A 15,013-nucleotide genomic window follows, 5' to 3' on the forward strand; every position below is an offset into this window, starting at 1 on the left:
CTTCTTAAAAGATAGGCCTTAGGACAGCAAATCCCATGGCCTCCATTTCCTAGACAAGGGCTGATTTGGCTCATTTGGGATGGGGAGCTACTCCTTCCAAATGCTGGGGAAAGATGGCTGCAGCTTGATGCTCCAAATGTATCAGCAACTGGCAGCGCCAGCCTAAAACACCTGCTCAAGTGGCCTCTCTGTCTTTGCTAAAGAACCACCAAGCTCAGCTAGAGTCAGTCTGGTCTCATAAACGCTAAAGTCCTACATCTGTGGGGCTTGGGAATGCTGTCCCAGGTTGGCAATTCAGTGACCTCAGATCATAATGCCAGCTATTAAAAAGGGGAGGGGTGTTTTCTGCTGCTGTCATTATTTATTAAATGTTTCTTCAGTCACTAAAAAAAACAGTTCACAGGAAGGGATAGGATGAGCCTAGCTCAGTAGTTCAATACCAGCCTAACAAGAAAGAGGGCCCCGGTCCTTGTGCTGGGGACGTTGGAGAATTCTTACCTGGAGTACACAAAGCCCTGGCTCCATCCCATCCTCACTACCACAAACTCAATGTAGGGGTGCACACCTGTAATCCCAGCACTCAAGAGGTAGAGGCTGAAGGATCAGAAACTCAGCAAGTGAGAAGCCAGCCTGGACACATGAGACTCAAAAAAACCAAAAGCAATCCAGTGCAGAGGACTTCAGGGGTGACTCTAGAAAACCAGAGCTGGGAAGGAAAACGACAAGCAGGTGGCACTCGTGGTCCCACCTAGCCTGGATCGGGCAGCACTCCTCAGAATCTGCAAACTGCTCCACTGTCAAGGGTCTGCGCAGTCACTGTTAAGTTCAGGGCTAGTTGCTGGTCCACCAAGAAAGAAGGCCCAAGCCTGGCTCACTGATAGATCCCTGTCAAAGAAAAACATGTACACTTGTCACCACTCAGCTGTGCTGCCTGGCACAGCAGGGCCACTGGCCCTCCCTATAGTACCTGGCAGGCCTGGCACAGGCAGCTCGGAGGCTGTGGAGAGTGGAAACCATAGTGCCACACCTGCCCCAGATCTCCAGCTTCTTAGGAAAAGGCCTCAAGTGGGACCAGGTAATCCTTCCTTAACCCCAGCCCTGGAACCCAGCTCTAGTTCCAACTTTGATCTCACTAATCCCTCCTTGGTTTTCTTTCTTAAAAGGTCCTCATGATATAATCCTGTCTGAGCTGTCCCTCTGGGAGGCACAGAACAAACTCCCACCTAGCTTGCTCAAAACCTACAATGTTTTCATCTCATAGCCCGAATCCACAAAAGCTGGCTAAGAAGTGACAGGTGACAATCAGAAGAGACATGACCTGCTAAGGAGGGGGTTCTAGAAGTAGAACCTCCAGATAGCAGCCTTCTTGCACGGGGGTGGGGATTGCATACCTTTAATCCCAGCACTTGGGAGGAGGTAGAGGCCAGCCCAGTCTACAGATCAAGTTCCAGGACAGTCAGGGCTACACAGAGAAACCCTTTCTAGAAAAAAGAAAGCAGCCTCCCACCACCTTACCACAAGCGTGTATGGCGCTTCCTTCTTTGGGGGCTCCTCACTGGAAGAGGCAGCCTCAGCTGAGCTGGGTCCTGTGGGGGACGTGTCCACAAAGCTCTCATCCACTACCCTGAAGCGGATTTCCTCGCCAGTGTCCATGTACAAGTCATGTGCTCCCTCCTCCGTCTCATACTCCCACACCCAGACTTGTTCTGTCTCATCACTGGAGACCAGGGTCAAGGCCACAATCTTGCTATGGAACTTCATGAGGCTGAGGGTCCAAGTTAAAACTCCAGATGGAGTCTATTTTAGCTAGAAAGTTCCAGTAAAAGCTGCTCCTGCTCCTTGGAGAGGGGCTAATTTGTGCCAGGACACAAAGTGAGAACCACATTCCCAAGTCTGGAAATTTGAATGACCAAGGACCTCACACGCCTCATTCAAGCCTCATAATTAATGTGACAGGCAGGTAGATCATGGACTTGCCCCGGTCTCCAGAAGATAAAGTAGATTTGAATGTCACCTGTCTGAGGAACATAAGGCTAGGCCAGATTTGCTGACAAGTCAGAGTCTCACTTAAACCCTACCTCTACCTGCCTAGGCCTGGCTTAAGTGGAGGCTGAGCTCTGTTATTCCCTCATAGCCTACAGAGCCATACTGCCCTCCAGTGGCACATTGCATTCTCCAAGTCATGCTACTGCTGGGAACTTAGGGTTGTGACAGGCCCACCTGAGCCTCTACCGTGACCAGTGACAGTCCCATTAAAACAGTCCCAGGGAGGTGGTGATAGCACATGATCTCTGTGAGTTCAAGGCCAGTTTGGTCTACAAAGTGAGTTCCAGGACATCCAGGGCTATACAAGAGAAACCCCATCTCAAAAAACAAAAACAAACTAACAAAAAGCAAAACAACCAGCCCCAGATTTGAGAAGAGGACAGGGGTTCTGCACTCCAGCCCAGGCTCCAGACACCAGCCCCACAGCCTGGAAAACAGGGAGGCAACCCTGAGGGATGCATCTCTGAAATGACTCCTGCAGACACAACCTGCATGAAGTGACCGTGAGTGACTGAAGCTGCAAAGATGTGCAGTACTATTCTATCGCCCTGCCTGACAGACACAGGCATATGGACACCATGGTCAGGTGGGAAGCAAAGAGGACTGGTGCTTCACACAGGAGCGGGGATGTCCACTTGACCCTCATTAACCTTGAGAGGATACAACTTGGCAGGCTGCTGCAGTGACTCAGGAGGGATGAGAATATCATCGAAGAACCCTAAAGAGACTGGAAGAAATGAAGAATGTGGCGACATGAGATGGGGACTTAAAAGGAACAGCCCAGAAGACACTGCATGGAAGCCCCAGTGTGGGCCAAGTGTGCCCAGGGCAATCTGTCCCTTCCTGCCTCAAAGCCCCACATCTAATATACTACCAACATGACCTGAGCAGCCCTGGGCAAAGCTCCAAGTACCTAGTCTCCAGCCCAAGTGCTCACTGCATACCCAGGGACCCATAGGCACTGTGAGCCTGTCTCCTCCACCAGCTCAGTATCCATCCTCAGATCCTAAGTTGAATGAGTCTCTTACTCCATGCATGAGGAGATGGGGCACTCTTGCTTGGTGCTTTAGCTGGGCAGTTTCTCTGATGCCATAGGGAAGATTCAGCTGGATACACTGCCTACCCATATTCCAGTCTCACCCCAGAAGTCACCCCTTACCATGCACACCCTCTGGGCTGCAGCCTTTGATCTTCCCGATGAGAATCTCATCCAGGAATGGGTGAAACACGACGTATCGGAAATGGACTGCAAAAGAAGGCAATACTGTTATGAGCTACACCAGAACCTCCCTGACAGCCTTGGAACCTGGGGCTGATCATGTTCACCAATGTCCACCTCACTGCCAGCACACTTATCCAATGATCCATGCTAAGTCCTCCAGCAGATCTGGACCTGTCTGCCAAGCCAGGGGACTGACCTTCCCTCATTTCTGCAAGATCACAGCTTGGTCTCCAAAGGGACCAGAAGCAGCAGCTGCCCTAGACTAAGGCTGGTTTCCAAATAATCTCCATCACACCTGAGCTTTGATTCTGGGCCACTAGTGACTCTAAAGTCAATTCCAAACTCCCTCCAGGCTGTCCTTTACATTCCAAAAGGACAGCAGCAACTGGCCAGACTTGGAAGGAAGTCCCTGGCTCCTGATGCCTGGGCAAGTTTATCCTCAGCAGAGTTGACCTGGCATAGGATACTAAAAATGCCAAGCTGCCTGTGGTGACAAAGTCACATGGGGAAAGCCTTCATGGGTTCTCAGGCCATGTCCTATGTACTCCCCACTCACTTGAACCTAAGGGAAAGGCTAGCTAAAGCTGTACCCACATCAGAATGACTTCTGGCCTTAGCAGAAGCCACATCTGTCCCTAGCCACACAAGTCCCTGACCCTCTTAAACAGGAAGATGCCCTCTGCCATTAGCCAACTGCCTGTATTTCCACCAAACAGGAAGAGATAGCTCAGAGAGGCTGGGTGACCGACTCCAACCACACAGCTCTTCTGCTGTTTCTGCCATGGGAAGCCTCTAGGCCAGTGATTTTCAACCTTCTTAATGCTCACGTTGTGGTGACCCCCCCAATCATAAATTATTTTTGTTGCTACTTCATAACTGTAATTTTGTTACTTGTGTTATGAATCACAATGTAAATACCTGATATACAGGATATCTGATATGAGATATAGAGGATATCTGATATGCGACCCAAAGGGATCACAACCCACAGGTTGAGAACCACCATTCTAAAGCACAGGTTTCTACCAGGACTCCTTTAGTGCCCTCCTTTGCCCAGCTTGTCCATCTGCCTTCCTGCACGATACCCCGTGAGGTGACAACACCCTAAAGCTAACTGAGCCTTCTGCTAACTTTCCAGAATAGAGCCAGGAGAAGACATGGGCCACCTACCCCTGGGTGGAAAAACACTGCCCTCCACATGACCTAGCATTCAGCTCAAAGCTTCTGCCAGGCTTCATCTGGCACAAGCCTAGTGGGCAGGGACATTGTGTAAGCCAGTGCCCAGGGCCTGAACACCATATCTAAAAGCAAGTGGTGAGCAGCCCATCTCCACTGACTATGTACACATAATACAACATTAATCAGCCTCGAAAAAGGAAGACTGAAGCTGAACACGGTGGTGCACACCTTTAATCCCAGCACCCTGAAAACAGATCTCTCTGTGATTTCAAGGCCAGCAGGGTATTCAGGATGAGCTCCAGGACGGTTAGAGCTATGCAGAGAAACCCTGTCTTAAAAAGCCAAGGGCTAGAAGATGTGGCACAGGGGCTGGAGAGATGGCTCAATGGTTAGGAGCACTAGATGCTCTTCCAGAGGATTCAGGTTCAATTCCCAGCTCCACATGGCAGCTCACAACTGTCTGTTCCTTCAGTTCAATGGGATCTGATACCTTCACACCAATACACATGAAATAAAGTAGAATAAAAGAAAATATGGCATAGTGATAAACACCTAAGTGGCATGAGGTTCTGGGTTTCCATTCTCAGGACTGTATTCCATCCCCACCCAGCCCTGGCACAAGCATGAGGGAGGGTAACCACTTGTTCTCGGTTAGCATGTGTAAGCAGATGTATTCCATGATAACATATGCCACAACCCTTGAGATGTACTGAGTTTGGAAAAGAACAAATCCCTATTCCACTCACATGAGGCACTGAAATGGTCAGTTTCTCCAAAATGGATAAGTGGATAAAGGGGCTTGCCACCAAGTCTGACCACCAGAGTTTGATCACCAGGACCCAAATGCTAAAAGAAGAGAACAGGCTCTAACAAGCTGTCCTTCTGACCTCAACCTGCATGCAGCACAGGAGAAGTGTGGCATGCCCAGATGCTCTTACTGTGCTCATGGCCCTCAAAGGACTTCCCACTCTATGACAAGTAAACCTAGCTACCCAGGCCCCCATCCTAGGGGCCAGAGAAAGAACTGAAACACAGATCTGTGGAATGTGCTTCACCAAGTACTCAGTACTTAGACATCTCCATAATGGAACAAGAAACCCAGGGTGAGCAGAGTGTGGGGGACAAGACGGCAGACCAAGTGCCAAATGTAAATCACCAATGTAATAGGCAGCATTTCCTTAAAGCGGATTTGTTTCTGGTACTCCTGTAGTTATTAGCTCTTGCCTCTTAGATAATGGGCTCTTGTCCAACAATACAGCCCGGCTCAGTTCAGAGAACAGAGGCCTTGCCCTTTGTCCAAGTGCAGAGCCCAGCTCAGCTTGGCACTCCTCTCTGAGAACAGAGTTCCTCATCTCTGTTTCCAGGCTCTGGGCTTGAGCATGAGAACACCTAGTCCATACAAAAGCAGCCTGCTTCCTGAGGCTCTCTACAGAGCTCAACACCATGTCAATTAATTAGTCTCAGGAAGCCAGCACAGACCCCAGGCTGTCTCTGAACACTCCAGAATGCTTGACCACCCATCATCCCTGGGCTGAGAGGCCAACCAACATGGACAAAAACAAGGTTCTCCCACTTGTAACAGGATTGTGTGTCTGTCACAGAGCACTTGTTAAAACACTCATCTCTACCCCATTCCCAGGCGGATACTGCAAGCCCTTGGCAAGCTGAGGATGCAGAATTCCTCTCTGACATCCTGTGGATGGCCCAATGCAAGCAGGACTGAGGAATGCCGCAAACCCTCCAAGGGAGACACCTAAACTGACCTGTCAAGAAGCCCCAACACAAGTGCTCCCACCACCTCTCTAGGTTCTGCCCACCACCCTTTCACCCCCAGATGCATATCCCTTTCAGTTTTACTATACTAGCCCTCAGCAAGAGATAATCTGTCTCTCCATCCCTTAGCTTTAGCTATGGGACAACTTTTGGTCAATTACATCTAGGCAAGGCTAAAGACATACTTTGGCACTGAACTGCAGACCTTTGAAATCACCAAGCCAGACAGACATTCCAGCCTTGGCCAAGACTGCCAGAAGATCTCCACCCAAGGAACCCACAGAACCAACAGAAACAAGCAATTCCCATTCTCCCTAAATGCCTAGACTCTGTCTTGAGCTCTATATATTAATTCCTTAACCCTCCTGACAGTCCTGGAATACAGAACCTACTATCACTGTTAGATAGCTCTGGCTGGCCTAGAACTCCTGATCCTCCTGCTTCTACCTCCCAAGTATTGTATTACAGGCATAGATCACCAACCATCCTCACTCAGAGGTCACACATATATACCCCATAATGTGGAGATCAGAGGAAAATTATCCCTCCAGGTCCCTGGTCCCAACTAGCCTGCTCTTCCCTCACCTTCCACTCTTCAACCAGTAACACCCATGAAGCAATGAGTAGCCTAAGGGCTGGGCAAGTATCAGGGGGCACTAGGTAGAACCCAAGGGATCCACGGGTTGAACCACAATCTCAATCTCAAAACTACAGCAGTCTTGAGAATCTCCCTGTCTACAATGCTGTCTTACGGGTAAGGAAACTGAGACTCTGAGAGGACAAGAGTACCCATAGTTACTGAAGTAAATTCCTAGCAGAATTAGGACTCAAGGCCCAGGTCTACTGCCACCCCAATAGGCATGGTAGCTTAATCTTTTGATACAGAAAAATGAGCCCCAAGAAATATGGCACCCTAGGAAGAAAAAGGCACCCACCTTTGGTGTGTGATGCTCCATCCCCTGGGAATACATAGGCATCTTCCAGCTTGGTGATATCAAACAGACAGATGCAGAGTCCCACGTTGTATACGACCTGTGTACACATGTGCATATACACCAGTGACCCCAGGGCCTAGCTCCCCCAAAGCCTTCATGATCACAAGCAAGCTCTGAGTCCCCCTTTTCTAGATGGACATGAGCTAAGACTCTGCAAGAGGTGACTGTAACAGGGACCTCAGAATGCAGAACTCTGGAAGAAGCAGGGCCTGAGTGACAAGCCAGCTTCCAATGACAGCTCCACCTCACTGTGGAACCACTAAGGACTGTACTTTGCCCCTCTGAGCCTCAGTTTTCCCATGCTCAAAAATGAGACACCAGACTGGGCCTGGTGGTGCATGCCTTTAATCCCAGCACTCAAGAGAATAAGTCAGGTGGATCTTTAAGTTTGAGGCCAGCCTGGTCTACAAAGTGAATTCCAAGACAGCCAGGACTACACAGAGAAATTCTGTCTCAACCCCCCTACAACCCCTCCCCCAAAAAAAAGACACTAGTCAAAGTGTTATGTGAGTAGGATGGAACCTGGTGACAGGTACAGAGACCACAAACAACTAAAATTTCCTGTCACCACAGGTGAGAACTGGCAGTGGGAATCCCTGCTTAAACCTCTATTTCCCAGTATCCCAAAGTCTGTGCCCCAGATCACAGGCAGGAAGTGTGAGAACCCTGACATATTTACACCACATTCACATCACCTCATACACACAGAGAGGAAGCTCGAATAAGGCTGCATGGCCAAAGCCCTTCAAAAGAGCAGAACCCCACACACCCCAAACCAAGTCTAAATGACTTGGCTTAATGTCTACACATGTATCACCCCCTGGTCACACACCTCACAAGAGATGCTCAGGAACTAGAGAGACATGAGAGCTCCCTGCAATGAGCTTTCCTGCAGAACCACCTCTTTCTTTCTGTGGGAGCGCCTCTCAAGGGATTCAGTGAACTGGCCTCAGCCAGGCAAGGTGATGTCTGCTTGTAATCCCTGCACGTGAATGGCAGAGGCACAGGCATCAGAAGTCCAAAGCCATCCTTGGTTACATAGTGAATGTGAAATCAGCTCAGGTCCCATGAGAACCAGTCTCAGAAATAAGTGGGGATGTGATGTTGACAAAAAGGCTGAGCAGTCAAGGTGCCTGCTTACAATCCTAACAAGTTAAGTTGAATCGCAGGACCACGTAGTAGGACAATCGCCTTCTCCCCCACAGTTGTCCTCTGACCTACTCATATGCACTATGGCATGTACATCACATCAGAATAAATACATGTAATTTAAACATTAACCAAAGAAGCCCTGGATGTGGTGTCTGTGGGAGTTTGAGTAAGAACAGCCCCCACGGGCCCATATATTTGAATGTTTAGTCATCAGGGAGGGTGCTACTTGAGAGAGATTAGAAGGATTAGGAGGTGTGGCCTCGTAGGAGGAAGGTATCCCAGGGGTGGGCTTTTGAGATTTTAAAAGCCTACACCAGGTCAGTGCTGCTCTCTTGGCCTGTGGATCAGGATGTAGCTCAGCTACTGCTCCAGCATCAGTTGTGGCAACATGCTCCCAGCCGTGAGAATGGATTGTTAGCCAGCCTCCAACAAAATATTTTTTCTTTTAAGAGTTGCCTTGGTCATGGTGTTTCTTCATGGTAATAGAACTGTGACTAAGACACAGTGGCGCACACCTTTGATCCTAGCACCTGAGTAGGCAGAGGCAGACAGATCTCTGTGACTGAAAGGCCAAACAAAAAAATCACATGACAAGCCTCAAGCCAGCATGATTACCTCCTCCTCTGGTCTCTGTCTCCCATAAAGGGATCACCTATCTCCTATCTAACCCAGCCAATCTTGCCCATCATTCTCTCTCTCTCTCTCTCACACACACACACACACACACAGAGAGAGAGAGAGAGAGAGAGAGACAGAGACAGAGAGAGACAGAGAGAGAAAGACAGAGAGAGAGAGAGTACCATCTACTACTGGCCTATAAAGAGCAATACTGGGACTACAAAGCCCTCCAGCTCTCTGGCCTGGCTTCAATCTGGACCTCCCTCACTGTCCAACTACAGCAGCAGCTTCCTCTGTGCCTTGTTAGGTCCTCAAGACCTTTGTATATGCCAGTTACTCCACCTGCACGGCTCTTTACACCCAGCCTGCTCCCATCCCACCCTCAAGACAGAGCCTCTACTTGGCTTCTCCTCACCAAAAGGTCTCAGTTCAAACACCATTTCCCATTTCTTTTATCCTGGGTGATGCTCCTTTGTTCCCTAGGTGTATATGAATGTCTGCCGTTCATGGCATTTATCCCGAGTCACCATAATACATTCAACTGTGAGACCCTCTCAGTCAAGTCTTTTTTTCCCCCTCACTGCACAAGGACAGAACCTCTGTGTCTCTCTCCTGCCACACTCTAAGTGTTGGAGGCAGTGAGAGAAGTCAGATAAGACCCTGTGGCCATGGAAAGGAAAGCACAGTAATCGAATAAATATAAGACACCAGTGAGATGGCTCAGCTAGCAATGCCACCTACCTCTAAACCTGACAGATGAGTTCAATTCCAGAGACCCACACAATGGAGGGACCCACAGGCTGACCCTTGACCTTTCATGCACAGTGGCACACACAGGAATACACAAACATAAAAAATGTAAAAATCTTTAAAAATGTTTATGTTCGGATAAACAAGAAAGTAATTGTAGTAAGTGTTAAGCGACACATGAAGCAGGGTAATTGAGCAGTCACCACAGGAGAGCAGAAAGGCCTCTCCAGCTGGCCCTGGGGCACACTGGCATGACTCGCAGCAGGTGTGCAAAAAACTTTAATTTTGAGAATGAGTAACAAACCTCCCAGACTACCCATCCACACATAGCAGCTGATATAAAAACAATCATCCCCGTTTTACAAATGAAAACTGAGGCCCAGAGAAGGTGACTTGGCCAAGGCTGCACAGTAACTGGAATTTTCCAGTTTCCATATTACAAACTCATTTTGTGCTGCGCTCTCTCCATTTTGTTTATTTTGTTTTCTGGCCATAAGAATGGAACCAATAGTCCCGCCAATGCCAAGTGAATTTATGCACTGTTCAACAAACACCCCAACGTTTTTTAATTGTTTGAGACAGCGGCTTACTATGTTGCTCACGTTGGCCTCGAACTCACGATTGTCACAAGCCTCGGCGACCCAAGAAGCTGGGATTACAGGTGTGCGCTACTTCGCCCGGCCCATTAATTCCTTTGGGTACCTCTAACATCCAAGTCTGGTTCAGAAGAAAGAAAAGGAGATCCTGACATGAAGTTACTTGAGTATACAAGGCTAAAGCTGAACCAGGAGACAGCCAGGCTAGCAGCAGAGAGGGTCTGGGCACTGCCCGCCAGCCCGAGGGCCCAGTACCTTGTTGGCCAATTTCTTGTTCAGCTCCTCGGCAATGGAGTCGTTGAGCTTCCGTTCAAACTGCCACGGAGGTATGCGCACGGTGTCCACCATCTCCACCAGGACGAACATCCTGCACCGGGCTCTGGGAACCGGAGAGCCTGTCAAGCACGGGGACCTGGAAACCGTGGGAGACCGCAAGCCGCCTCGGTCCCCTCTCAGCCTCTGACAAGCCAGGCCGGCAGCAGGGCCGCGCGGGAGAGACTTGGGAGCCGCTTGCGGTACCAAGCTCCTGCCGGAGGAAACTGAGGACCGCTCGCTCCCTCCAGGCACCCACTCCCCCAATCCGAGGCCACCCCGCCCTGCTGCGCCCGCACCACGCGCAGCAGCCACGCACCATACACAAGCATCCACCAGCCCAGCGCTCACGAATCTGAATTCCTCAGCTTCCGGAGAACTGACCAATAAGAAGCCTGTGCCCGCCCCAGACGGCCACAGAGCTACGCGAGACTCCTGCGAGGGGCGGGGCCAGGAAGTGGGCGGGGGCTCTTGCTGCCTCCAGCCATTGAGGGAAGAGAGAGCAGGACGTCCTAAAGCAAGCCAACATCAGGCCCCTCAGGGAGTTTTGGTTGCTAGGCGACAAGACTTTCAGCCTGGTTATCTTTCCTCTGCACCTCAGAGAGATGCTTTGAAAATACAAATATAACACGCTCAAAATTAGCCCTTATAGCTGCACGTGGTGGCACACGACCTTAATCCCAGCACTGGAGAGTCAGAGAGAGACAGGTGGATCTCTGAGTTTGAGGTCAGCCTAATCTACATGGAGAAAACCTGCCTCAAACAACAACAAAAAAGTCCATCCTCCAGACCGGTACACAAGATAACTGGGCAAGAAAAGATCACCAGAACCTTTTCTGGATGACAGAAATTTTAATTGGTGTAACACTGATGTACTCAACAAAACTCAGCACAGTCGGTAAGCAGCTGAATGCAAACAAATATCCTCAAGCTTGTGATACCAACACTAGAGAGGTAAGACAGGATAACCACAGCAAGTTCAAGGCCAGCCTGAGTTACAAAATGAGAACCAGTGTTTTAGCATTTCACCCACCAAAAATTAAATAACTTTGGAGAGCCAGACATCATGGCAAACACAGCTGTAATTCCAGAATCTGGGAGGTGAAGACAGGAGAATCAGAAGTTCAAATCAGCTATATAGTGAATTCAAGACCAGCCTGGGTACAAAAGACCCTTTCTTGAAAAGGAAGAAGTGGAATGGAGGAGGGAGGGAGGAAGAAGGAAAAGGAAATGTGAAAAAGAAGATAAAAAGGGCCAGGTGGTGGTAGCACACACCTTTAATCCCCGCACTCAGCAGGCAGAGGCAGGCAGATCTCTGTGAGTTTGAGGCCAGTCTGATCTACAGAGCAAGTTCCAGGACAGGCTCCAAAGCTACAAAGAAATACTGCCTTGAAAAAGAAAACAAACAATAATAATAATATAAAAAAGGTGTTTTGGGGTTGGAGCTGTGAAATGGAGGTTAACGGTGTAAGACACTAATGTCCCTTCCCACTGCTTAGAAACAAAGTATTTCAGGTGACTGACATGGGAGGTAAGAACTAGTCAGCTATGATCTTTATACCAATAGGTACCTTGTTTTAAATTTGTATGTGTATGAGGTATTTTGCCTGCATATATGTAAGTGTATCAGAAGAGGACCTCTAATCACCTAGAACTGAAGTTACAGTAAATTGTGAGCTACCATGTGGGTGGTGAGAAGTGAACCCTGATCCTCTGCTAGAGCAGCCAGGTCTCTTCACTGCTGAACCATCTCCCTAGCCCCAACAGAAAACTTTTATTGGGTTCTTAGTATATGTTAAACCTTGTCTCAGTGATTTGCAGGTGCAAATGCTCCTAGCCCAGTGGTTCTCAATCTTGCAACCCTCTAATACAGTTCCTCATGTTGTGGGGACCCTCCACCATAAAACTATTGTGTTGCTACTTCATAACTACAATTATGCTACAGTTATGAATCATAATATAAATAACAGATATGCAGGAGATCTTCCAGTTTTACCCATGCTGGTCTCCAACTTTGGATTCAAACCACCTTCCAACTTAACTTTCTAAGTAGTTGGCATCACACACACACACACAGCAACAAACTCAACTACTTTTGTTCTATCTTTTTCTTTAATTTTAAAATTACATTTGTGTATGGGCACACACACTCCATGATGTAGATATGGAGGTCAAAGGGCAACTTGCAGGATAAGTTCTCTCCTTCTGTCATATGGGACTTGGGGATTGAATTCAAGTCCTCGGAGTAAGTTATAAGTACTTTCTAACTTCTGAACCTTTTAGCTGACCCTGTCTAATTTTCAAAATATTTTAAAATTATACTTTTGTTTATTTTGTGTGCACATGTTAAAACAGGGAAATGACACAGATACACATTGGCTGGGTGGACAGTGGATAGGAAGGGGCTGAAGGGGGCAGGGAGACTAGAAAGAAGGATTGTTGTGTGGCTGTGGGGGAGGAGGAGCAGGCTGACAGCGGGAGACACTGAGGAAAAGATAGCTTAGTCCCAAGGACAGAAGTGGGCAAAACCAACGCCCGAGGGCTTCAGCTATTAGCTGAAAGGAAAGCTAAAACGGGTGGGGGAGTGTGGGAGGGAAAGGGGGCAGGAGACAGGCTATTGGGCTTCAGAACCAGGTCCTCTTTTGTGGTATTCAGCTCAATAATTTGTTGGCACAAACTTTTGGTTTACATGTTGGTTAAAAAAAAAAAAAAAAAAAAAAAAAAGATCCGGCCTCTTCACTAACCCTCTGCCTTGCTCCATGGATGATTGAGGTGGTTTACTAAAAAGAAATGGCTCAGTCTACAAGCCCCTCAGCAACCCAGGACCTTTGTATGGCTTCTCCCCACCACATCCGGGCCTACATCAGTGCCTGGCAAATGGCCAGGGCTTGAAACTATGGCTCATTTGAATGAACAAAAGGGCAACAGAATTGTGAGCGCCTAGAGGAAAAGAGTGAAGGGGAAAAGAGCTGGGAACTCATCTGGGTGTGAGGAGAATCTAGGGGGGGGCTCCCATGCCACAGCTCAGGAACAAGGAAGGAAGGGGTGGCCTGGGCAGTGAAGTTCTCTGTGCCCCACACTGCTCTGCAAACAGCACTAATAACAGAATGCGTTTCAAAGGCTTCTGTAGCTGCACAAACTAGAGCGCACTTACAATCCCAGCACTGGAGAGAATGACGGAGGGACATCAAAGTTCAAGGCCAAACCAGACAACGTGAGACCTCATATTAAAAAGACAGACTGTCCTTTGATAAAAGCATATTGGAAAAAGAAAATAGTATATATTTTAATAGAAAAATGTAAAGCCACAGAAAAGAATTATGAGATATAGCTGTGGAATGACATTCGAGATTTATTATTAAATCTAAACATTCAAGAATCGTAGTACAGCAGGCCTATAGTCTCAGCCACTCTGGGCCCTGATTCAGGATTGCTTGTGACTAGGAGTTCAAGGCCTAAATACAAATGACTCAGTCTACAAGACCTCTGGCTCATATCATCATGACCAACTTAATTACAGCAAGCAATATATTAAAGTAAGTTCAGATGGGCAGTGGTGGCACATGCCTTTAATCCCAGCACCTGGGAGGCAGAGGCAGATGGATCTCTGTGAGTTCCAGGCCAGCCTGCAGTACAAAGCAAGTTCCAGGACAGCCAGGCTACACAAAGAAACCTTATCTTGAGAAACTAAAAACTAAAATCAAATAAAATAAGGAAAGCTTTTTTATTCATGTAGATGGGTTTTCTCTCCCTGAGTTGGGGTTCAAGAGATCATCACTGGACAAGGGAAAGATAAGGGCTTTTATAGCCCAGAGAAAGGGAGTTTCTAAATGGGGGGTTTAACAGGGACATAGGTGGGGTTAAAGGAGCAGAGCAACACAAGGTGGCCATAATAAAGTAGTCGTAAGAACAGATGGATGATGGGAGATGTCATTCTGTATATGTTTCTCATACTGGTTAATGAATAAAGCACTGTTGGCCAATAGGAAAGGAAGATAGGAGGGACTAGGAGACAAGGAAGAAATAGGAAGTAGGAAGGAGGAGTCAAGATGGGGAATCTGGAGAGAATAGAACCACCAGCCGTCTCTGGCTGGTAAAACCACGTGGAAATACATAGAAATGGGTTAATACTTAAGACAGAACTAGCCTATAAGAAACAAGTAACTGGCCAACAGCATAGTATCAAATACAGAGTCTCTGTGTATTGTTTGGGGCTGGCGCGGCGGCGGGACAAGACCAGCAGCAGGGCAGAAAAACCGTACTCCTTACAGATGGACATAACAACCTTTTGAAAAAAAAGATAAGGACACAGGATGGTTATAACAACTTTCTGAAACAAAGACATGGTTGCTGTGTCCTCCTACAGGCAG

The 15,013-nt window shown here is 48.1% G+C and overlaps 1 protein-coding gene across 1 annotated transcript; it reads right to left on the reverse strand.

Annotated features, from left to right (window-relative positions):
* Window positions 1-341: 341 nt before the first annotated feature.
* On the reverse strand, window positions 342-10,752 carry Polr3h (RNA polymerase III subunit H). The gene is made up of 6 exons (XM_051189459.1): window positions 10,587-10,752; window positions 7,156-7,252; window positions 3,206-3,292; window positions 2,710-2,773; window positions 1,516-1,717; window positions 342-885 (listed from the first exon to the last, which is right to left on the reverse strand). Exons 1-6 carry the CDS (start codon window positions 10,695-10,697, stop codon window positions 832-834), a joined length of 615 nt encoding a protein of 204 aa, XP_051045416.1. The 5' UTR covers window positions 10,698-10,752; the 3' UTR covers window positions 342-831.
* Between the last annotated feature and the right edge of the window lie 4,261 nt (window positions 10,753-15,013).

This window comes from Phodopus roborovskii, unplaced genomic scaffold (assembly GCF_943737965.1).
Source record: "Phodopus roborovskii unplaced genomic scaffold, PHOROB, whole genome shotgun sequence".
Taxonomy (NCBI): Eukaryota; Metazoa; Chordata; class Mammalia; order Rodentia; family Cricetidae; genus Phodopus; species Phodopus roborovskii.